The 25,750-nt window shown below is 38.1% G+C and overlaps 1 protein-coding gene across 2 annotated transcripts; it reads left to right on the top strand.

The window, feature by feature from the left end:
* Nucleotides 1-368: 368 nt before the first annotated feature.
* Nucleotides 369-24,513, top strand: LOC140928116 (ubiquitin carboxyl-terminal hydrolase CYLD-like). Of its 2 annotated transcripts, XM_073377831.1 has the most exons (15): nt 369-923; nt 3,199-3,579; nt 5,782-5,983; nt 7,148-7,537; nt 8,840-8,998; nt 10,630-10,787; nt 14,856-15,018; nt 16,153-16,411; nt 17,269-17,360; nt 19,224-19,290; nt 20,073-20,214; nt 21,648-21,756; nt 22,187-22,522; nt 23,461-23,624; nt 23,769-24,513. In XM_073377831.1, exons 1-15 carry the CDS (start codon nt 465-467, stop codon nt 23,775-23,777), a joined length of 3,090 nt encoding a protein of 1,029 aa, XP_073233932.1. In that variant the 5' UTR covers nt 369-464; the 3' UTR covers nt 23,778-24,513. The 2 variants fall into 2 exon arrangements, with proteins under 2 accessions (XP_073233932.1, XP_073233931.1); XM_073377830.1 differs by having other exon boundaries at nt 23,461-24,513.
* Nucleotides 24,514-25,750: the final 1,237 nt, after the last annotated feature.

The following is a 25,750-nucleotide window of genomic DNA, read 5'->3' as shown; positions in this document are numbered from 1 at the left end:
CTTGATCATGATGACGATGGTTTTGGATTGGGATATGACCTGGAGTTGATTACATGGCTCCTTGATATGACATAAGCGTAGAATTCAGTAAAATTAAACCTGTGATCAATTAGTCCTGCTTCCCTTTTGTTTCCCCGAAAGTAGAAAAAAAAAAACGCCTGATCGCAGGTTAAGTATTCTTATAAATGGAAGACGTGCTAAAAATTACCCGAAATATTGATGCCCTTACGTGAAACTCGCTAAAATAGCAGCGAAACTAAAACAAAGATCATGCATGATTGAGGAACGTGTGACCACTGATGACGTAAAACCTTAGAATATATTTAAAAATAGGAGGTACGTCATGTATGAAATCGAGGTTGGGAAATTCCCTTGAAGATGGCGGCATTCACAGACAATTAATCGTTGTTCTCCGTTGCGGGCAAATTATGCTACAAAAAGAGATAGATTAGTTTCATTTTAGCATGGCAGAAGTCAGGAAAAGATATTATATTCTTGTTCAAGATCGTGTGGGCAGTACGCAAGAGAGAAGCATGATGTCTTTTGGTGCAATGAAGTCAACACCTACAATGGTATTAAAAGGAGAGTTATTGGAGGCTCTCCCAGAAACAGAGCAACCTAGCGACTCAACAAGAATAGCTCTTGCTGGAATTGATCGGAAAAATATTCGTCTTGAATGTCGTACAGAAGACATAACGCGACTTACGGTCGAAGATGCTAACCTACTCTTGGCTATTTCTTCAGTAGGTTTGAGATATCAGTCTTTCATTGATAGGAAACGTTTAGATTTCGGGAGACAAATCTCACCCGGAAGTCAGGTGTTCGTGGAAGTGAAAGGAGTTTCCAAGAAATTACACGGAACTGTGTGGTACGTTGGTGAATTGCCACCCCTCCATGGAACCATGTTTGGCATACAGTTGATTGTAAGTTAAGTCCATGGGTACAGTGGAACCTCGATTTATGTGCCAAGGGACTGTCAACGATCGCTATGATAAGGTTTTATTGAGCTTATATCGAAGTTGTTTTCCATACATTTTACCTTAAATGGGGCAAAAAATATCGTTCATTATTCAAGGACTTTGTTTTATAGAGGATTAAAGGGTTCTACTGTATGTTCTCTTTGTAAACTGAGCCCAGTCCCCAGTTGTTCAAAGGGTGAATTGTGGTTGTTTCACCCGAAATTCAATTCACCCGAAGTTGTTTTGCCCGAACATAAGTTCATTTGCCCAGTGACAAATAATGCTCGGCAATACGCCGTATACGTGATGCTTTTTAGTTAAACGTGGCATCTATTGCTGCAATTGTTAAAAAAAGTCCAGCAATCTGAAAGATCTTAGCACATCCAAGATACTGAAAGACTGTAAGTCTACATGTACCTCAACAATCGCCATGGTTGCTATCTCGATCTTTGATACATTTTGTGTGAAGTTTTCACTGGAAAAAGTTGTTGATCTACATTTGCAGACACTATCTTTTCATGTTTATTCCTTTTCTCAGAATGACAAATAAACATCGGGCAAATCTACTTAAGTTCGGACAAAACAACCTGTTACCCAAAGGGTGAATAAGGCTATCTACTGGCTAAAATTCTTTCCAGCGGATAACGTAATTGTTTCTTATCCGCTAGATATGATATATTCGGTGGATGGTTTTATCCAATGTCAACAAGGACTAGATGTTGGGTTCAGTTTTATTGATTACTTTTTGACAACCAAACACTTCCCTCTATGCAACTTACTATGCACAAAGTTACTGCCAAATGGCTAAGACTTTCTTGTGCAAAAAGTTTCACAAGTTTAATTGCAATAATGACTGGTACATGTAGCCCTGTAGTCAGTCAAAATGTCTGGTAATCAAATTCTATCAAACTTAATTGGAGGCAATCCATGGTTGAGTTTTACCTGGCTTAGTTAATCAAACAAAATCAAGCAAACTTTTAATCAAACTAAATTCATAGATTGACTTCTTTTATGTTTGGCAATGGAGCTTAACCAAACTCACAAAGAAATGGCTCAGTTGAAGGCTATCAAAATTATTTCCAAACTCCAGACAGGTAAAATGAAGCATCTGTTTCTATTGAAGGCAATAAAGACTTGTTCGAGTTACTTTTAAAAGTGACAATGGAAACTCTACATAATTTACCAATATGTTTGCACCCTTGAGAAGACCTGTCAAAGTAATTAAAACCTGTCATGAAAGAATGATTATTGATAGTGTTTGAAAGTTTTCACTTTCTTGTCGTTTGTTTGGCAACAGTCATTTAGTTATTGATTGTGACGTTTCAACCAGGTCTTAATCATCAGGTGACGGTGTGGATTTACTGACAGTGGAATTGAGTATGGATGCCTATGATCAGACAAAACAACATCCGATTTGTACCAGAGCAGCCAGTTTTGTCCTGTAATAATGTTACCAATGGTTTGGATTGAAACCCACCATTGACTAACCATGAGTGAGATTCATGATACACCAATCAGTAGCAACAATGGTGGTACTAAAAATAGTCCTTAGGGCTCGAAAAAAAGTCTTATCTGCTAGTCTGGGACAAGTAGACTTTCTTGCTGGGCTAGTAACTTTTAAAACTTACTTGCCCAATGGGCAAGGGTCTAGGATAGTTATTCTCTGACAGAATCATTAACTAAGACTAGAAATATATGCACTTGGGGTGAACTACAAGGTAAGAAGTAAGAAGGAGCTGTTTATTCGCTGCTTTGTTGCTAGGCAATTGCAGATACCAAATTATTAAGACCTAGGCAAAAGAGCACACTTTGCTTAGCAATCCTTGTGGAAGTCACGCATGATGTGAATTCAAAAAAATTATAAACTTGCTTTGCGAGGTATAAGCAAGTGTCCTTAAGAGGTTCTTGCCTACATGTACATGTATAGGATGGCTGGAATTCAAGTTTTTTTCTTGCCCTGATGCCATTCAGTAAATGGACACCATCACCTAATAAAGACCTGCAGTATGATCAAGGTTGAAATGCTGTGATTACTATCTTAATGTCTATTGCTTGTGAGACAAATGATAACACTGTGTAGAACAGTAAACAGTAAACGCTATATATTTTCTGTGACGATACAGTAAGTCATAGAAAATAATTATTGCTTTTTGTTGGTTTAATAGTTCTACATAGATGAATGAATTATTAAGGACTTAGTAATTTATTGAACTGTTTTGAAATCTACTGTTTCTCGTAGAAAAACCCTGGCCAAGGAACATCAGATGGTACATTCAGGAATAAGACATATTTCACATGTCCCCCAGACTCAGGAGTTTTTGTTGCTCTTGATAAACTTACACCTATTGAGGATTCAGGCTCAAAATCACCTAAATCTCCAAAGAGAAACGAAAGTAGTCCAAGTAGTTTTGCTTCAAAAATGATTCCTTCTATATTTAAAGGAAAAAATGATAATGAGCGGAAGGTACATATACCTCGGAAAGGAGGTGATTATAAAGTTAAAATTGATGAACGAGTTGTAACATTTGCTGGTGATGCTCCTGTCAGAGGAATTGTTCGTTATATTGGTGAGGACAAAGACTCACATGGACAAGTTCACACCGTTGTAGGGTTAGAGCTGGTAAGTTTAACAGTTAGCTGTAACATGTATGTGTACAATGTGTAGTTCCAGAAAATATCCAGACCCCCACCACGGAGGGAATTTCACTTAGGACCCCCCCACTCCCTGGATTTTCCATTTTTGCAGGGTACTGATGCCCCCCCATCCCTCTGGAATTTCCACAAGTATGACAAAGATCCCCCAACCCCTCTGGAAAAGTTCATTTTCATGAAGAAAGACTATTAAAGTAGAAGAATGAGGCCATTTATGGCTAGTGCGCAACGGTTTCCATCAGAAGCTTGTATTTTTTTTATTTGAGTGATCTCGCAACATTAAAACACACTACACCACCACAAAGTAACCTAATCTGCAATTTTTGCTCATTGGTTTACTTTAAATGAAACAGATAAAGTTAATAAGTCAGTTATATTTTGTGAATTTACCTTAATCAGGGCAAGCTTACGATTTGTTATTCGTCTTCATGGGCATAATGTTGATGGAATTAATGCCATTTCGTGCAGGAATGCAGAACAAGTCAAACTTTCAACCACAAAATTAAGGCAAAACAAAGAGAAGAATAAAAACTCTGAATTCTGAAATGATAACAATGAATACCCCCTGCATCTTGAAGGGAAACCAGGTTCAATATACTATTTTTCAATTGACTCATGCCACGTGATGCACGATGGCAGTAATGTTTGGTGAAATCGACACCATTTCAGTGAGAATTCGATCACGAACATGCCACACCTTCAACCACAAAACTAAGGGAAAATGAAAAGGAGAATAAAAACTCTACATTCTAAACTGGTGATGTGTTGCACGACGTGTTGCACGCATTGATCTCATTGAGGGAGACTGGTAACAAGTAATGGTGGCAGTGCCGTAGCCAGACCAAACGGCCAACCGAGGCAGGCGGGAGTTGCTAGGGGGGTTCGGGGGCATGCCCCCCCCCCCCCCCCCCCGAGAACTTTTGAACTTTAGTCTCTCGGAAATGCGATTTGCAGCGTTTTCTGGGCCTTTCGGTAACTTTTTTTCGAGTTAATTTAAGTGGAATTTAAAAAGCAATAATCAGAAACAAGCTACATAATCTGGGTGACCGTTAACCTCACCAATGGTTTGATCAGTATTTGTTCAAAATAAATTTGAGTTAACGTACGTAGCCCCTTGAGATCGATGATATGGTAATTTTTTCATAGTATATTGACTGAATTGCTGAATTCTTTGTAATATCATGATGCGTTAAAAATATCCGATGATCGCTTATGTAAAATAAAAATGATCGGCGAAATTCGTCAAAATTTTACCGAGGCGAGTGCCTCGGTTGGCCTCATACTAGCTACAGCGCTGGGTGGCCAAATATACGAGTATGTGATAAAACGAGTTGTAGTTGGTCTAATTCCTCTGAAATTGCATCCAAAATGCTTTTGGAAGAAAGGAAACCTGGTAAAGATCAAAAGGAACAATCTTAAATGATATATTTCAAGTTATTTACAAGTGTCCTAAAAATGATCTACCAGGTCGGTAAGAAGCAATGTTCGAACTCAGGTCGAAAACGAAATGATGTTGACCCCCTGAAAAGTAGTTTTGTTGTCCAACCCCCCTCCCCTCTGGAATTTTCAGGGCCTCTGACCCCCTCACTTGCTTATTTCCTTTTTAATGTAGAATTTTCTGGTGCTCTTTTAGTTTAATTAAATGACAAAAGCAGCTGGGGGTCATGCTTAGAGTAGCCAGAGGAAATGCCTGGCCCCCGGCCCTTAGTGACAGCCCTACCTCTTGAAGAGTTCTTTTACTCATAGGGCAAACTTTGTCAATAAAATATGTTTAAATAAAAAATAAAAATAAATAACTAAAATCCTCTGAGAAAATTGTAGTTCTGAAGGTCCGTAGCTTGTTGAAGCATTTAAAAAGAAAAATAATCTATTTACCTTAAGAATGTCATTAGGCATTTCAATGTTTCAAACATCATTATCAAGAGTGAGAAATGTCGTTTCACACTAAGCTTTCCTATTAAGAATCATCATACATGTTATGATGAAGCATGCACGAATGCAATGTAATTTATTCAAACTTCAACATCTTAACAACTTTGAGACTTAACGTTTCTCACTCTTGATAATGATGTTTGAAGAAACAAAACATTGAAAAGCATTCTTAAGTTTAATTCTTCTCATTAAAATTGTAGTTGTAATTACATGTATTTTTATGCTCTGATTTCATTAGGATGATAGGTGTGGAAGTGGAACTGGCAAATTGAGAGGAAAGCAAGTCTTTGTATGTAAGAGAGATTATGCATGTTTTGTCGATATTGAAACTGTTATACCTGAAAAAGACTTTGATCAAGATCCTGCGAAAGATGTAACATCACCAGATAGAGGTGAAATGATGCCAAAGTCAATGGGTTATGATCCTAGTAGATATTCAGGTAGGATTTGTTATGTGCATTTCGCAATTAAAACAAATGATACATGTGCCCCTCTTTCTCCTGGAGAGGTTATTGTTTAGGACCCCCCATTCCTCTGGAAATTCCAGTCTAGGTAAAAACTTTCCTTTTAAGACTTTGGCTTTCAAGAGGCTCTTACCCTCCTTAGCTCTCCTCCCCTTGTTGTGGACCACCAGTGCCATGTGTAACAGTATTTGGATTAAAAGTACATTTTGAGCTTTTTGCTACTACTACTTTTGTTCTTCTTTTGGAATTTATCATATGATGATATTAGTTACAGGGTATAAAAAAATTACATAATTTTGTACTGGAAATGAAGTGAATCAGGGTCATGAAGAAGGTATCATGATAAGATATCTTGTCTTAAACTGGGAAGGGAAATAAGGGGTCAAGATTTGAAGGCCTCAGCTGCGCACCTCTACCTCAACTGCCATCGCTCCCATTGGGGCACTCAGTTATGCGTTTCAAAAGTGGTCGGAGAAAGCCTACTGGCTTGTTATAAATTGAACTTGAAATTCAGTGACCCTTAAAAATTTAGCAGCTACATGTATTGAATGAAGCTGAGTATCATCTGAAGAATTATGGAGATCGAGATACAGTAACACCCTCCGAGATCTCCATAATTCTTCAGATAACATGAAAGCTGATAATAAAATATAATAATAAGAAAACAATTATTGTTTTCTTATTCATTTATAATAATTCCTAGTTAAAAAAAAAGCTAAACAGTGCTTACCTCTGTTGATGAGAAGTTCATCTCAATAGTGCATGTTAATTGGCAAGTTTAGGAGATAAAGGGTTGTTCAGCTCTGCAAATATTCTCCACATAGCAGATTGCTTCCTGCGAGTTGTCTTCTTGCTATTCTTGCTATGTTTTTAGCCAATAGTTTGCCTATTCTTCCTGGTGAAATGAGTGAAAAAAAATACAAAGTAGCTGGTTATGATGAATTATACATGGGATTTTAGCCAATCAGAAACGGAGAAATATTTTGAATGAATACATTGATATTAATTGATGTTATCAGCATTAATTTTGTTATCCCTGGAATGCTTTGAAAGATAGCCTTAAAGTTTCTTCTGACAAGGTCCCTTTATAATATACATTGTATAGTTGTATACATCGTGTCCTTCTTGCATACTTTGTAGGTCGCGAATCTGTGAAAAAAGTAAAAAGAACAATTTCATTTGACTCAGCTGATCACAATCTTATCGTGGCCGCTGGTGAAAGTAGCCAGACTGATTGTGCAGCATTCATAGAGGAACAAAAACAAATGCTACATGAGTTCAAGAGTTCCAAAGCTTCTCTACCTACAACGAGGGATGCTAGGATGAGCAATGATGAAAGGACAGACAGTGCTAGTAACATAGACTTCAATGAGGATCACTACGAAAATTCACCTCCAAACAGTGATCTTAAAAACCCTCCACCAATCACGAAGCAACCTGATTTATCTAATGTTGGTGGAAGATCATATTGTGGGTTTGTTCAGATAGAGAAGGAAGACTATGACAAAGTCATGCAGCAGTGTAAAAAAGGTTGGTTTGATACATTTTTTGGGTTCAAAAATGTCCATTCAAGGATTTTCTGGCTTGGAAAATAAATTTGGCAAAGTGTTACTGATATGGGAGTTCCTTGATTTAAGCAGAGAGTTTTGGGGGAATTTAAGACAATCTGAAGAAAAACCAAACAGAATGAGAAGAAAGGAGAAGAATAGATACTACAGTGTAATTAATTTTGATATTGAACTTTGCTTTTTTTGTGATTTTTATAGATGTAATTTGCTGTCTGTCACTGCTGTCCCGTGATGTACAATTTAATATTTCCAGCTCTAGCTGGAATATTTGCCTATCAAATTAAATAGTGCATCGTACTTCATATTCCCATTGAGCATGCTGATAGATGCAATACCAAAAGACTTAAACCTAAGTTCTTGTGAGCTTAGCAATCCTCACAAGTACATCCATAACTCAAAGTAAACATAATTATGTTGAGATATGAAGCACTTGGGAAGTTTGGAGAGCACTCAAAAGGCTAGAGTTGCTTGAGGTGCACTCTTGCACCTTATTTTGTGTTGTCCAAACTTTCCACATGCTTCATATCTGTGACATACTGTAATTATGCATGCTGACTCATGAACTAGTAAAATTAATTGTTGTTAGTAAACAGTACTGAAATGATCAGACAAAATTAATAATATATGACCAGCCATCCTGCCCTAATTTCAAGCCTTTTTAATAGAGAGCTTAATAGGCAGATCATTTTTTTGCGCAGTTTGTAAATGGCAAGTGGCACTAGGTGCTCATACAATAATTGCTAATAATTGCTAATGTAACTCAGAAGGATAATAAATAAATTCTTTCTCATATTTTTTGTAAACATTGGTCAAATCCAAGGGGAAGTCAAAAAGAACCCAAAGAGTAGGAGAAATTTCCCCGATGCTGTGATCTACATGTACCTCATTGCACACATCATTCATATCATGGGCTCATGGGCTAGAGTAAGGCTAAGCTCATCAATAGACTGATAGCAACTGCCAGTGGCACCCTTGTACATGTATGATGACGTCTGAGCTTGATGCTAATACATAAAGGAGGCACGTGTGTTGTCTTCTGATCTCATCCATGACATTCCATTCATTCATTCATTAGACCAGTCTTGAAGGTTTTAATTGACCTTCAGTAGTTATGATGGCAGCATCGTCAGGAGAGAGCTTAAGTCAATGAAAAAACATGTTCACAAGGGTGTCAGCAATCATTTGGGGACAACAAGCGCATTATTTTCATTCTTACAATGTATGTTAAAGCCTAACCTATGTTTGTAATTTCTTTTGTATCAAGACCTAGTGTCACCAATGGCAACTGATCATGAGGTTGTGTCAGATAATTACAGCCCTGTAGAAACTAACAATATGGAAGACAGTGCTTTATCAAAAGAACCTGCTGAGCCTCAAACTTCTGTTATGCATGTAGATGAACAGGCTTCAGATAAAATGACAGGTAACTTAATTACATTTCTCTGTACTTATGCTCCAGTAATCTATTTTAATTGATGTGAAATTTCTATCAATAACATTGCTGTGGGTTTTTTTGTAAGAATGACCTTGTCTGGCTAGGAAGGGGTCAGCAAGATACATGTATTTTGAGAGTAAGATGAGGGAGTAAAGAAGAAATGGAGAAAAAAGTGATGATCAGAAATCGTTGAAGAATGAAAATGTGAAATGTGCTTCTCCAGAAAATATCTTCATGCACCGTCATGTTTACCACCCTCATGGAGGATTTTGGGTTCCCCCCTTCTGGAAATTCTGGTTTAGGTTCGTGCTTTTCTTAAAAAATGATTGCCTTTTAGACCCTCCGGCCCCTCAGATTTCCTTTGACGTTCCATTGTTATTATTGCCCCCGCACGGATTTCGCCCAGAGGCGAAATCCCGAGGAGGCACCCTAGTAACTCGCGCGTATATTAAGGACAGTACTTACAGTTCAAATATACAGTCAGTGTACTAGAAAAAATCTCGATTTGCTCAAACAGGGGCCGCGAGGAATCGGTAGGTAATGATGATGTTTCTATTGTTTGCGCCCGCAAGGACGAAATGGTTAGGATAACGTAAAGACAGAAAATTCCGAAGGGACCGCTCAGGTAGATTTTGTGACATTTATTGTGCAGTCATACTTCGATACTCTTTGCGTTACGCAGTGACATTCTGTGGAGCAGTTGTTTTGAAAGTTATGGGCCAAAAGACACTCGTTAAGCGCAGATGAGGTTATAAGGTGCGTTAAACTGTGTGTATATAAACACTTGGAGGTTTGCCAGACACGAGTTCACAAATCTTTGATTTATATTGGAAACCTTGCCAGACACTCTTTCTCTCTCTTTGACCGGAATAAGACTCAGCCCCAAACAAGGAAGACGAGTGAACAACGGCTAGCTTATCACTAGCAGATTGATGGACAATTACATGAATTCGCCGACAATCAAATTCTGTGCTGACTTTTTCCCTGCTCATAGATGTCCTAGCGTTATAAAGTTTCAAATAAGACTAGAATGCGCGAGCGTGAATCGATCAAACGTCCTTTTAATTTCTAAGGCTTATTTTCCGGCAAATAAAATGAACTGAATGTAAAGAGTGAAAGAGAAATAGCGTAAAATTCAACTTCTAATTAAATCTTTTCGTATGGTTTAGAATAAACTATTCTCGAAACTGAGAATGTTTTGATCAAAGCTGTGTAAATCGAGCTGAAACTGTGCATGGAACCTTACGTTTCCTGTATTTATCTCACCTATTGTACGGAATATGTGTGAAAATCTTCATTATGAATCGGTATATTTCAAAGAGCTACACAACCAGCAAGAATACTATTGACCGACAATATACAGAACGGGGGCAGCTGTAGTGTCAACTATTACTAGTTATACAGTCAATTCCCTTTCAGACAGACACCATTTGGACCATTAGTGTTTGTCAAAGAAAGATGTCCATCTGAAACATTCATTTAGTGTCTACTCTAGCTGTCCGTTTTACCAACTTGTCCACCCTATAGAAGTGTCTGTTAAGAGAGTGTCAACTGTCGACATTTTCTGGAAGCACACAATGTTGTGTATTTTTCAAGTAGTGAACTTTTTAATTTGTCAGATCCTGAGGCACAAGCGATAGCTGAAATTCCTCATGGCTTTGAAGTTGGCTCGATGGTTGAGGTACCTATGGCTCAAGGACATCCACGATTTGGCGTGATTAAATGGATTGGAACTCTTCCAACACTGAAGGATAAACTAGTCGCTGGACTGGAGTTGGTAAAAGATACAATTTTATGTTTAGTCCTCTAAACACGGCGGGTCTAATCCGCAGGTCACAGGTCACTTGACGAAAACTGCTCTAAACCATGTTATTTTTCACTCAAAATATTATTTTGCATTTCTGAATGGTCTAAATCGCTTGGCTACATGCGGTATAAAATTATTAGAAATATAGTGTGTAAACACAGACCGACGTAAAATATGGAAGACTTGCATCGGCTGATAATAGAACATAGGCTAACGTCAGGGGCACCCAACGGCAATTTTCGGGAAAATATCTGTTCGGAAGACGATTTGAGAACTAGAATTTTCGGAACATTTGTTGTAAAATTTATTGCTTGCCTGCCTCTCCTAGGATTTTCGAACATCTACAAAATGGTATAATTACCCATTTTAAACGGATATTTACCCTAAAAAAGGCCACCTAGAATTTTCGGGAGCCTTTTCCTGGCTGAAATTTTCGAAAAGGTAAGTTTTGATCCCTATAATTTTCGGATCACTAGACTTTCAGCTAGGAAATCCGAACAGATGAAAAGTTTTTAGGGGATAAAAATATGCCTATATCTACCGTTTAAATACTAAAATACGTTCAACAATGCTATGTTAAGTGGTTTTGAACTATATCCTCGTTGGGTGCCCCTGTAACGTGCATAAGCTATTTTGAACGCTTCAGTGTTGCCAAACCTTTAGTGTGACCGTACCAAGAATTTTAACCTTTCACCCTAAATTTAGTCTGTGTTTTTTTGTGTGTGCGGTATTGCTGCACATGGATATGATGAACGGAATAAAATAGCGGGTACACAGCTGAGTTGATGGTTATGTTATAAATTCACTTTTCTTTGTGTTTCCTTCATTTCATCTGGTGCAAATTAAAAAAATTGTCAAAGTAAAAGGGATGTCAACTCCCCAAATGTTGCTTCGAAGGAAGACATGAAAGTTTCTTCGGAGTTTCCCAAGATACTGTGGTTCATTGAATACTGAATAGTCAAGAAATATCGCTGTCATTAGGGTAGATGATTGCATCATCATAATTCACGAGGGTTTTCGCATGCCATCTATTCTCCTTAGTGCAACAGACCTTTAAATTCTTAAGACTTGATTGTTCAAGTTTTAGAATCAGTATTTAAAATCAGTTATTAACATTTTGATGTGTAAACCTTCGTAATACATTGTATACTCGTATATGATTTTTTATACTCCACTTTCATCCAGGTGAAACATTTTGTCGTAAACTCCATAAAATGTCTTGGAGGAGCACTTGTCTTAAAATATAAACCTAAACAGCTGGATCACTGTACTCAGTGTTTGAGTCAAAAAGATAATTAAATGTTATTCTTCTAAACACCTTAGGCCATAATAAACAACGAAAAAATTGTGATGAATCGAGGTGGCAGTTTCAAAGTGGCCTGTTTGACGTTTAGCGATATAATGTTTATATGCCAAAATCTCATGGGTTCCTAGTATAAACTCATAGTATCTCCAACCTTATTGGTCCATCACCCTGCAACACACATACAAACAGACAAAGAATACATGATACAAACAGAGAAACATGCATGCGCTCGGACCACCGACATATGAGCTACCGTAAAATTCTGAAAATAAGCCCGGGGCTTATATTTTTCAAAGGCCCTTTTTGAGGGGCTTATATTCAGAGGGGCTTATGTGTGGAGGGGAATTTGCGTTCAAAAATCGATTATGCTAGCTTATAGTTGGAAGGAAATTTACCATTTTTTCTCTGTCTTACTTTGAATTTGAGGGCACTGTCTTCAAGTACAAGCCCTCGGGGGGGCTTATATTCGGAGGGGCCATTTAACAGAGGGTTTTGTTGCTTTACCGGTTTGGCGGGCTTATGTTTGGAGGGGCTTATTTTCGGAATTTTACGGTATTTTTTCAAATAGCTCAAAAAGTATTCAAGTGAGTAGATTGAAATATCCAATTTGTAAAAAAATGTTGCTCTGAGTTTTGGAATTTGTTTTCTAAATAGAAAATAAATGGGTTAATGTTATGGATGGCATCACATGCAGACAGTGGTGCAGTTTCGGAGTTGTTTTGGCAGTGCAGAGCTTTAGAAAATGGCAGAAGGTTTCAAATGCTTCGCAGATAATAGTGAACTTACGCAACAGGACGGGAAGGGGAAAGAAGACGGCAAACCTTGTGTGACAAAAGTGACAATAATTTTCTTTGAAATAACTTTACGCCAAACTTCCCTTTCCTTTAAACAGACGTTTTTGCAAAGACCAGAAAACATTAATGTTAAGCGGGGATCATGACATAAGAGCAAGTAATAGCCCTGTCACGTTTGTCACACACAAGTGTTTTGCCGTCCTCTTCTTTCTGCCTCTCTGTTGCGTAAACTCACTAATAACAGGCCAATGACTTACTCAAAGAGATAGCAGGAATGGACCAATGCATGTACACACACACAAACTAAAATAAAAATCCAAACAAGAGTAAAACACTTAATGAATGTTGACAGTCAACACTGTCATAAGCAACACCCTTTGGTACACGTTGCTTGGCTGGTTGATTGGCTGTGTACGGAAACAATTAGAAAAAAAAACTCAATTGATAAAGGTAATAGGACTGAGTGGAGTCCAAATCGGTCTGTAATGATACGAGTGATTAACGAAATATAGTGTAGCGGGAGTCCGATTTACATAATGATGTAATCACGAGTATGATTACAGACCGAATTAGATGGCACAAATTTCTGTTACCATAACAAACTTTGTGATAGTTAAGATTTTTTAAATTTAAACCACATGATATAAAAGTAAAAATATAATAAAGTATGACAACCCTTTTCTCATCTTTTCCCAAATATGTAGTTATGATACACCGCATCCAAATGTCAGTCATCTTCCACGTAAATTATGAAAACTTGGACCATACTTATTGACCTATCAAGGTCCGAAAATATGGAGCAGTATAGATAACAAAACACGTAAAATTAAATATTTACATTTTATTTAAGAAATGCATAAAAATAAATATAATTGAAAAAAAAAAAAACAGCAGTAGCAGATCGTCCCTCTAATTAAAATACTGTTTAATTTTATGGCTTCGCTGATCATTTTCATGAGAATTAGAATAGTAATTACAGTAGATGAGAAACTATAAAATTGTGATTAATTCTATTTCTAATCATTAAGTTTGTTAAAATGATGATAAACTAGCTAAGTTGCAGTTGATGTCAGTTTTAAAGGGATCTATCATTTCAAGCACTATTCTGCTTTTCTATAGACTCCCTCGTCACAATTAAAATGTGATAACGAGTCTACAATAACGTAATCAATGTATCAGTGGTGGAAGCAATTAAATGAAAAATGAAAACCCATTCAAGTGCGCTAGCGATGGCGCGTTATGTCTAATTACTCAAGCATGACGCGTACTGTTCCAATCAGACAATTGATAGCCAATCAGAGTTGAGAATTTTGTTTTAGCTATGATTAACATAAAAGTGTAATTAAAGATTATTACCGTACAGGCCAACAAATGGCAAATAAACATCTGGCATATTTCACATCTTATAGCACTTGGAAAATCTTATCATATACTACAGTCTGTATGTAATGGCATCCCTTGCACTTATTTTGGGGTAATTGTTTCTAGTCTGTGTAATGAAATCATTAATTTTACTTAGATGCTCTAAAACTTTGCGCATAACATTTTGCATCAGACTGCTGTAACAATCCGCTTTTTACCTACTGTTGATCTTATTACATTCATCATTTTTGTAAGTCAACTGTTATTACCTGTCAGCCTGCCGCGTTGAGCTATTGTGACATGTACAATAAGGTATAAGATAATTGTGATGAATACGAGAGGAGCATATATTGATCTCAGGCGGTCAAAAGTACAAGACCCTTTCCCAGATACTTGTTTTGAACATAGCAATGTTTTATGCCAGCTGGTCACACTTGTTACTGAGATGCAGTTGGAGAAAGTAGTTTAACTACTAAGTTTTTTTGTAAGTTATGTGACCTTAACCGTATTAAAGGAGTGTTTTAAGATAATGTTGTTGTTATTAAACTTGTTAATGTTATGTTACTTGTGTTACAGGAGGATGAACAATCTGCATGTTCAGATGGAACGTTTGGTGGAGAAAGATACTTTTCATGTCCTTCAGGACGAGGTTTCTTTACCCTACTGGCCCACTGTAGACAAGACTCACGCTTCACTCCTAATTCGCCAATCAGTGACCCTGATTACCAGTCCAGCAAAGGTACATCCGATGTGTCTAAAACTGTATCTATGTAATAGGCAACTTTTGATATATTAAAATTCAGCATGACAACGAGTCTTAGAGGACACAAACAAAGAAAATGAATAAACCATGATTATTCATGTTTATTCATTTTCTTTGTTTGTGTCCTCTAAGACTCGCTATCATACTGAATTTTAATATATCGAAACTAGCTTATTGAACTTCAAGTCTTTTTGTCTTTAGGGACTATGTTACAGTACGTACAGTGCAATCTTTGGTACAGTGTTAGTTAGCCTTGTGCTAATATCTCATTTTTATTGAATTATTTAAAGGTATTAAACTTAAGAGATAACAAAAAGCCCAATTTTTAGAGGAACCTACACCGACACCCAACGTAAGGATGCCACACTTGGATGTAGCATAAAGTGTCCTCCTGCATATTTGTACCTTAAACTGCATCTCTTCCCATTTCATGTTTGTAAATGACTCTTAAATTTTCTGCAATAGTCTTGCATTGCCCTAGGCTTTGCCCTGAGAAAAATTGCAGGGAGCCCTGTTCTCTGAGCCTGTGAAGTCCAGGGTGCACAGTTTGTAATTTCATCGCAAAAACTGAGTTTTTCTAGTTGCCCGGGGACAAACGTTAGTTGCTAGGGGCTACTGGGCCCTGCTAGGGCACAGCCTTTAATGCGGCAGAAAGACCAAATACTGAGAACCCAAACTGCTGCAAGAGTACTTGAGACACTGTACCGTATTTTGGTGTAAATGGCCTGTCAATGATCATGTGCTTGTGGCCCCCCCTCCACCCCTTATCAAAGTTGCTAGCAATACAAGGCCATGCTCAAAACGTGGAGGAACAACTTTGAATGGAAAGCAGGAGGGAGGTTAGTATTTTATCTTACAGACCTGTGTCTAGCAGCGATTTGAAGCAAGAAAGGTCGTTTTTTCGTCGTAGTGTCTAAATATTAATTTTTTTGCAACTGGTTGAAGCTTTCTGTCCCAAAACCTAGAAGTATTATTCTGAGCTGCTCAGCCAGTGAATTTTGCACCTTTTAGTAAAGTTATAAAACAAACCAGATCTTATGGAAGACTACACTGTACTGTATTATGCACTGTTAAAATAGTGTTGCTGTTACATTTTTCATGTGATTTCAGCCTTTGGAAGTTTGCCATCCCCAGAGGTCAAGGGGGTTACCACTCCGCAATCGTCACTATTGGACGATCACTGTGGCAGCATGAAAGGTCTTCAGGGTCACCATAACTCATGTTATCTTGATGCCACACTCTATGCCATGTTCGCCTTTTCCGTTGTGTTTGATACTTTGCTACACAAAGAAAAAAAACAGGATGATCTGCCAGAATATGAAGATGTTCAACATGTTTTAAGAGAAGCCATTGTCAATCCTTTGAGAACGTAAGTAGATAAAAATAGGTAAAGCACTTGTAGTGTTAACTATTCTCAGCCCCTCTACTTTCTCAATGCCAAGCATAAGGGATGCATATTATTTTTGAAGAATTGCCAAGAGATATGTGACAATTCTTGAGATGCATACTAGCTTAACATGGTCTTGTCAATCTGCGCTTGATTCTCTAAATTAGAGATACGTGTACAAAAAGTGCATGTTGTAATGGAAATTATTATAATTATTTTCCTAAACCTTGTGAATTAAAAACTACTGTATGAACTTGACTGCGATCAAAACATATTAAAGATAACATAAAAGAGAATACAACGAATGCAAAAATTACATTATACTTAGGAATAGCAAAAGACTAGCCGCACACCAACCCCCCCCCCCCCCCCCGCCCACCCCACCCCTCAAATGAAAGCACAAGCTAGTCACAACTGAGATCGGGAGAGGGGTGACCACCTCTACCATCACCGTAAACTGCTGCTTATGGGCCCCTGGCTTTTAAATCTTTGTAAGAGGTTTTAGCAGGGCTTATAAACGGAGGGGCTTATGACCGGAATAGAAACCGCGCTTGGAAAACAAGCTATAGCAGTGCTATAGTTCCTAATTATATACGTTCCTAGTTGCTTTTACTGGATTTTACTTAAGCATAAAAGCATCATAATAGGTCTAATTCTTCTCAATGCATTTGGAGTGGGCTTATAATTGGATGTCTTTTTTGTATACAGATAGCGGCAGTTAACGTTCTTTACGTGGATGTAATGGTCCTGTTATAAATCTAATTAGTCGTTGCTCGTATTTATCTATAATTATCTTTAACTGGTCCCGAAATCAGTTTGTTGATTTCCTTTTCTTTTAGTTTCGGCTTTGTTAGGGCCGATCGCATTCTCAAGTTAAGAGAGTTATTAGATAAACTCAGTTCAACAGCAGGACTCGTCAATGAAGAGAAAGGTAATGGCTAATGTTAGTAAAATAATGTATGAAACTTGATGGGATCCACGGTTGGAAGGTTCCTTGTAGGCGGCAAGAGGCAAGATATCCACTTTGTAACCCCGTTTTGTTTAAAAGAAGTACGTTATTTTGAAAAAATAAGCCCTTGTTGAATGTGAATCAGGATGACATTAGAGAGATTGAGTCATGTTTACGGCAAACGGCAAACGTGAATTTGTATCACGTGACCAAGTTTTCCCTAAACTTGTGCTTTATTGTTCATTGCTTCTATCCCAAAATTAGTAGGAGCCTCAGGTTAGTCTTGTCTTTAACAGTCGTTTTGGACTGTTTTTAGCAGCACGTTTTCTATTTGGAGAAATTCTCAACTTGAATCTGACGTTTACCGTGAACGTCACTCTAAATCTCTCTAATTATAGCTTTTCAATAGGCCTTTTTGCAATAGTTGGTCACGAGATCAACTTTTTGTAAACACGAAAATAGTTTGCTTTTAGAAAATTTTGTTAGCAGGAACTGAAATAGTATATTAAAAGTAGGTAATCTGTAAATGTTGAGTCGTATATCTGAAAAGAAGCGATTGCAACGGCTGCCGAGAATTAGCAGGATTTGTAAGAAAAATAACTCTTGCCACCCAGTCACGCTTGAGTGGTTTTCCATACACATCCGTGTAATTTTTGAAATTTTTAAACCTTTCCCTAACGCATGTACGGGCTCAAATTACCTGTCATGAATAAAAAGGAGATTTGAGCCAAGTAACGATTAAGGAAATAGTTCACGACAGTTTGAAAATTTCGAAATTTACAAGGATTTGTTCAGAAAACCATTCCAGCGTGACTGAGTGGCAAAAGTTGTTTTTTCTCATACAAATCCTTCTAATTTTCGGCGGCTGTTGCAATCGCTACTTTTGGGGTATAAGGCTGAAAATTTACAGGTTACCTAATTTTAATATGCTCTTTTAGCTCGTGCTAACAAAATTTGCAAAAGCGAACTGTTTTCGTGTTTACAGAAAGTTGATCGTGTGATCAACTAATGCAGAAGGCCGTTTTTCGCGCTAAACTTAAGATAGAGCTCTTACATCATATCACCATAATTTATTCCAATGTGGTAGAAAGGTTGGACAAATAAGTTAAGTACCAAGGAAGCTTTAGAATGAACGGTGCTCACACATACAACACTCTACCGGGAGACATCACTAAGACAGATCGAGACGCTCAGTGAATTTTAAGATTAACCTCAAATGCCATCATAGACAATAATGCCTACACTGATAACTTAATTGTCTAGTCTCTTTACGTTTTTAATGTCTGTTTTTGTTTTTGCCAGGGCTCCATGTAAACTAGCATTGCTAAACTGGATGCTCCTGGTTAAATATTGATTTAAATAAATTTTAAAAATTAGCTTTTTAGCTTTATAACACAACAAAGTTAAAAGTAAACCGTGTGTTCTGATTGGTTAATTACGCATTTTTTTTTTGCCCATGGGTGAATACACTCTTCTCACATATGGTAATATGCCCGTCTAACCTCGTTTACGGGTAAAAATCCTTTTGAAATTCAAATACGAAAACGTCGTCTGATTAGCATTTCAAAGGACTTTTTACTCAAAAACGAGGTTAGACGGGCATATTACCATACGTGAGAAGAGCGTATTCTGACGAAAGCTAACGCCCTCTCAAAGCTGTACGTGACAATTTCTACGCGATTGTGTTTTCTTTTTACCTCAAAGCTTTGGGAGCTAGTATACGTAGAACAGCTAATCATTGTTGATCATTGTTAGCAAATTATCCATACATGTAATGTAATTGTATTATATTGATAGTAATAATGAATTTTTTGTAACGTTTCATCGTTATTCTGGTATTGCTAGATCCTGAGGAGTTCTTGAATTCTCTTCTCAAGCAAGTCTTGAAAGCAGATCCATTCTTGCACTTGAAGTAAGTGTTTCTGGCGTTTGCTATTCTGTATTTGAACTTCCTTTTCAGCTTATTCATCGACAGCTGTATACTATCGCGTTCTCTTGTAATAACGTTCAGATCTTAAAAGGTCTGAATTGCTTTAGGCGATATTTACACTATGCCGGATAGCTCAACACGAAACCCGTACCTTATAGGGCTACTGTTCACAAATATAAACATTGTGATTTCGGCGCAATTTTTGTAACGGAGCGACGCTGCGCCGTGCCGATCTTGAAATTGGATTCGCATATATTGCGTAAGTAAATAAGTTGAAAAGAGGACTGGGACCCACTGAGAGGGAAGTAAACGCTGATTCAGAAGTAAAGAATGAGAATTAGTACCAAATCCTGTCGGCCAAACGCTCCGGTTCCAATCTTTGATGTGTATGAGTGCCTTGTTCCAGTTAAGTGCCTTTTCCTCTCATACCTTTATGTGCGCTCGAACATCTAACCGGTATAGGGAGTGTAGACGTGATAAAATTGGCCTCTTCCTCTTCAGTATAGAGCAACAACCAGCAGTTGTCCTCCTTATTCTGACCAGGTTACCAGGCCATTTGACCAGCATGTTATACTCTAGCCTGCGAATACAGCCGTCCCTCCTCGCCTCTGGGGACGTTTCGCTGGAAAGAGAAACGGCCCTAGAGTTGATGAGCGAGCGAGCATAGTCATGCATGAAGACCATTGATTTCGCAGTAGTTATGGTGTTACCGCGTCTTAGGCTCAGAAATGATTATTAATCTGATGTGGGACTTTTTCTCGAAGATCCAGAGATGAACGTAAAAAAGATAGCGAAGGAGCGTTCTTCTACCAGATTATAACAGAAAAGAATGAAGCGGTAAAAATACCCATGGTTCAAGAACTGTTGGAGCAGTCCTTTCTTTCAGCTGATATCATCCTCTCTGAAGTAAGTAGTGTACAATTGTAGCATAGAAACTCGAAAATTAATCATATTTTTGTAAAATGTTAAAAGGAATAGTCCACGTTCGATATACATTTTTTGTAGTAGAGGGCTTTGAATTTGAGGACGAGAACGAGATTTAACTTAAAGTTTTTGCTCGTGCTTTCCAAAAAAAAAAGACATCCTGGAAAGCTTCATTTTATCTTTTTTCACCAAACAAGTTAGTACGGTTATTTATACTGAAGGATGTTAAGCCCTCTCCCGATAGCAAAATGATAAAACTTCTTGCATTTTGAGCAATACTCAGTATTGAGAAAATCTCGTACTCGTAGTCTTCCTCGTCTCAGAATCTAAAGCTCTCTATTAAAATTCTAACATGACTCCGAGGCTTGAGGGTCAAAATTGCAAATTTTTCAAGACTTCTTTGTCTTGCAATTCCCAAGAGACTTAAGCACAAAGAAAACCAAACCAAATATAGAAAAATGACCAGAAAGCCTCGGAGTCATGCTAGAATTGTAAAATTTTAATATATCGAACGTTGTCTATTTTTGCGCCGTGAGTAGCCAGAGTAACTTCGTTATAATTCCATCAGGAACGCACACTGAGGCTGTCTTTACACTATACTGCATAGCTTTTGCGCTGGCGCGAAAACTATACCGGATTTGGCTTCTGTTCGCACGTAAAAATGCTGATTTCGGTGCGATTTCTGTAACGTAACGAAGCTGTGCCGTACTTATTTCGAAAGTGGAGAGTCACATATTAGATAAGTGTTCATCCTATCCCAGATGGCGTTTCGTGTCGGCACGGAAAGCCATCTGGTAAGTCACGCGCGTTACATTTTCGGCACAGGACAACCAGTGTCTTGGAGAGTGCGTACATGTAAGTCATTAAGAATGTTACAAAAGAAGTGAAGATTGTACTCAAAACTATCGTCGTGCGGGTAGTGCTTCTTTAGCACTAAGCTGTTGTTTTTGAATCCGTGTTCTATTTCTGTGGGGGTTGTTCGTTTGTGTTCATTTTCCTTTCTTAGTCGTTTTTTCATGTGTTTAGTAGCCTGTGTCGCAGGCATCAACGGGGGTGGAGGATTAGGAGAAAAAGGACCTTGTTTTGCGCCTACCCAAATGGGAAACATTACCCTGTTTTAAAATACTTCTGTCTTTTCCTTTTTAAACACTTTCGAGGTAGTTTTTGAAACCATTATTTCCCGTGGTAAATAAGTCTTGCACTGAAGTGATCGCAAAACCTTGTAGATATTTACTCAGCTGTAATGTTTCCTTCTAGCTTACGTAGCTAGCAGGATTGGCGGACGAGTGCTGGCATTGTTTTAGTGGCGGAGTCGCGAGCCGCTCTCACCCAGGCTCGCCGGCTCGAAAGGCATTACAGGAGAGACTTTAACGGCTAGTTCCAATTTAACTGACTGAAGTTCTTTGTTTGCACAGGTTCCTTCGTGTTTAATTCTTCAGATGCCACGATTCGGAAGCAAATATAAGATGTATGACATGATCCTACCAGACTTAGAACTTGATGTCACTCACATTGTGGAAAACGGTAAATATTTTTCAAAGTTGGCGTTACTATTGGTACTCTAGTCCTTTTTGTCGTTTTTCCATTCATTCTCGGCATCCCTCTTCATTTAAACTACGTGACCCTCACGGTCACTCAACGCCACGCTCTTGGGAGTGTTAAAAGCCATTCGTTTCTTTTCTAAGAAGGGGAGCGAAAGAGGTGGGGGGGGGAGGAAAATACCATAATATCTTTTCATTAGCTTTACTGCTTCAAATCGCACCAGTTGAGCTACGTTGTCTGCTGTCATTGTTTTTTTTTATGCATGTGCGTATTAGTGTCCCTGAATTATCTCTCAGCGAGAGGGTCAGTAACTAAACTGCTCCGCTTCTCCCCTCCCCTCCCCCTCTGCTTACCTCTTTCTTTTTTCTTTTTTAAAGCCCCAACAACTTACTTTACCCATGTTTCGTTGTAGTTGCACGTGAGTGTACCGTGTGTGGAAGTGAACCAGCACAGTTTGAGTGCAAAATGTGTTATCAAAAGGGCGTGGTAGCTGACAGGGCCGGGATGCCCAGTTACTGTGGAGGCTGTAACAGCAAGATACATTTACATAGAGATAGACAAAATCATAAGACAAGGCCTGTAATACTACCACGACAGTTCAAAAATGAGAGATGGATGCTTGATAAGCAGAAGATGGAACTGTTCGCTGTAGTTTGTATAGAGACAAGTCATTATGTTGCCTTTGTCAAGTGCGGAGATGGTGTCGATAAATCTTGGTGCTTCTTTGACAGCATGGCGGACAGAAAAGGTAACGTGTTTAGGTCGGTAATGTAGTGGCCGATTTGATGGTCGGATGCGGCTGATGCATTATCCATCTGGCGTCGGTTGTTTAAACCTACAAATCATTATCCAGAGGATAAGTATTAAGAAAAACAATGGCGCTGTCTAGTGGATAACGTTGTCCACCTTTTGAACAACTGGTTGATGTTGATTGAATCTTTCAAGTACTATTTTTCATATATCGCCTGTTGATTTGAAATTCATGTTGTGTATTCAGGCCTACACTTGAATAACAAAGTATCCCGCTCTCAAATGCTTTTGACGATTCACCTGAAAGATCTAAGAACTCCACTATTTTTGTTTTGTCGTGTTACTTTACCTTTCTTTAACGAGTCTAGCGATACCTAAATTATGCGTTATATTGACCAAGCGTGAATTCTAGATTGCTGGATAATAACCTACTTTTTTGCGTTTTTATTGACCAAGACGAAGTCGTTTGTATTCAATTAAAGAAAATGAGGGCAACAAACAGCCATCGTGACAAAACAAGATTAGTCAATAAAGGATTTATTATACTCTGGCCAAAAAGGGAAATTCCAAACGGGAAAGATCGGGTCATCTTGATTGCTCGAGTAGCAAATCAGAACGCAGGATTTGCTTCATCTTTCCCGCTCGCAGTCTCTGCCATTCACCATTTTCACTGTGACCGTAATGCACCATGTTTAACCCCCCCCCCCCCCCCCCCGATAATAGTTTGCATTACCCGTTTTCTTTGATTTCTCTTGGGACGACTATAATACCCAGGAGAAATTAGAAGCAATGGTTTTGCAAAATTTGAGGAAAATCGGTGAAAATGGTGAATATAAAAATCATTTTATTCTAGGTGTTAGCTTGCAAGAGGTTCGACTGCATTAAGTCGATTACTTTTCAGTAACAATGACTATTTCACGTATTCTATTGGTTTAGGAGAAAGGAATGGCTACAATATTCCGGCTGTGACTCGCTGCCCTGAAGCATTAGAGTGGCTCTCTAAGGATCCCAAGGAAATTATTGCGGCAAAAGAGCGAGGAGAAATCCCTGAAAAGGTGCGACGTCTCCTTGGAGATGCATATCTGTGCATGTACCAGAACCTTGAGATGACAATGTATAAATAGTCTCAATGGAAATCATGTGATTATAGCATGACAGTCGCGTGGAATTTACCCAGTGAGAAGAGAAATCCCTGAGAAGGTGCGACGTCAATCCTTGTGCATGTATCAGAACCGTGAGATGACAATGTATAAAAATTAATAGTCTCGACGGAATTCACGTGATTATAGCATGACAGTCACGTGGAGATGTACCCAAACTCTTTCATGCAAGCCGGTAAAACTGACGATTATACAAAATTGGAAACTTTCAAGCAATTAGTAGAGAAAAAGCAGCGATACAGAGGATAAACACTTTGGTTCAGAGAACTTTGACAAGTTCTAGGAGTCAGATCTCTGTGTGTGCAAATAATCCGTGTTATGACCCCAACTGAGCAACTTCTCCACGTTTTTTCAGTGCCTCTCGTTCCTGTTGACTTAAAGTCATTGCCTTGTTGCTTAGACGCGAATCCGAGGCAGTCATATTTATAAGTAGATTAAATGGTGATGTGATAAAGTTGGAGAATCGTTTTTGAAAAGAAAACGTATATCATAAATATTCACACATACAAATTGTTAGCATAATGAGAGCAAACAGTTCAGTGACAAGCCGTTGACTGAAGAGCTTATTGCTACCGAGGAATACACTTGACTTTAACGTGCTCTTTAATCTTATTGTAAGTTTTTTTCTTTTGAAATAAGGTTAGTCTGAAGAAAAGAGACTGGCTTTTAAATGGGCCAAAACAATAAATATAAATGTAAATACTTTGTTTATAGTGGAGGTGGAGTGCACTTATATGCTCTGGTTACAAAAGTTGATACACACAACTAATTTGAAACAAGTGATACAAGTATTAAAAAGGAATTAAAAGCCCTAACTGTCACGAGGCAATCAGTTGGCTATTTACTAGATTGGTAACTAACGATTTAAACTGGGAACGACCGAGAAAAAAATCCCGCAATTTGTCGGGGGGGGGGGGGATAGCTAGCCTGAAAATAGCCAACACTGCGGGACTCCACTACTGGTTCCCCCCCCTCCCCCCCCCCCCCCATGATGTCTGAGAAGCGAGCGTAGAAATTCCACACTAATGACACGTCAGTACGCCCATCTGGGAAGTGCTTCTGATTGGTTGACGCAATTCTCCCACGCTGCACGACCAACCAGGAGCAGTACCCAGATCTGGGTAGTGAACCGCTATTTATATCAAAATCAGATGTTCAGAAGGTACGAAGTGATATCAAAATCATTTGTTTAGGAGGCGCAGAGTTCTTAAAATCAGCTATTTAGATGGAAAACAGCTGTTTTTATCAAGAGGTGCAGAGTGCTCCAAATCAGCTATTTAGATGGAAAACAGCTGTTTTTATCAAAAGCAAGCGTTTAGAGGTGCAGAGTGCTCAAAATCAGCTATTTAGATGGAAAACAGCTGTTTTTAATCAAAAGCAGGTGTTTAGGAGATGCAGAGTGCTCAAAATCAGCTATTTAGATGGAAAACAGCTGTTTTTATCAAGATCAGGTGTTCAGGAGGTGCAGAGTGCTCAAAATCAGCTATTTGGATGAAAAACAGCTGGTTAAATCAAAATTAGGAGTTTAGGAGGTGCAGAAGAGAATAACCTTCTATGAAGCTTTTACTTTTATATCCGAATATCACCAAACATCATTTCTTGGCCTATTTTGATGAAAATAAAGAGGGAATAACTTTCCAATTTTTTGACCAAAATCATTGGGTAACCTCTTTAGAAAAATACAAGATAATGACTTTATGACAACGATTTCTTTATAATTCTATAAAGTTTGTTTTGAATTTAAATATCACCAAACATCATTGCTTGGCCTATTTTGACGAAGAATAAAGAGAGAAGAAGTTTTAATTTTTTTGACCACAATCATGGGTTAGACCCTTTGGAAAAATCCAAGATGGTGAGTTTATAAAAACGATATCTTTAATGTTCTGAAAGACTTGTTTTATATTTTAAATATCAACAAACATCGTTTTAAAGGCTGTGGACTTTGTCTCCGGTTTTTATTAAAAATGAAAATTTCACCAATTCTCCATACTCTCTCACGTGTCAAAATCAGGCTGTGCCAAAAAGGTAAAAGATTCCTCACGAAGTAACGCTGTTAACTTTTA

Source organism: Porites lutea, chromosome 2, assembly GCF_958299795.1.
Source record: "Porites lutea chromosome 2, jaPorLute2.1, whole genome shotgun sequence".
In the NCBI taxonomy this organism is placed as follows: Eukaryota; Metazoa; Cnidaria; class Anthozoa; order Scleractinia; family Poritidae; genus Porites; species Porites lutea.
Note: the sequence above shows the minus strand (reverse complement) of the source record. Positions and strands in the feature narration are given on the sequence as shown.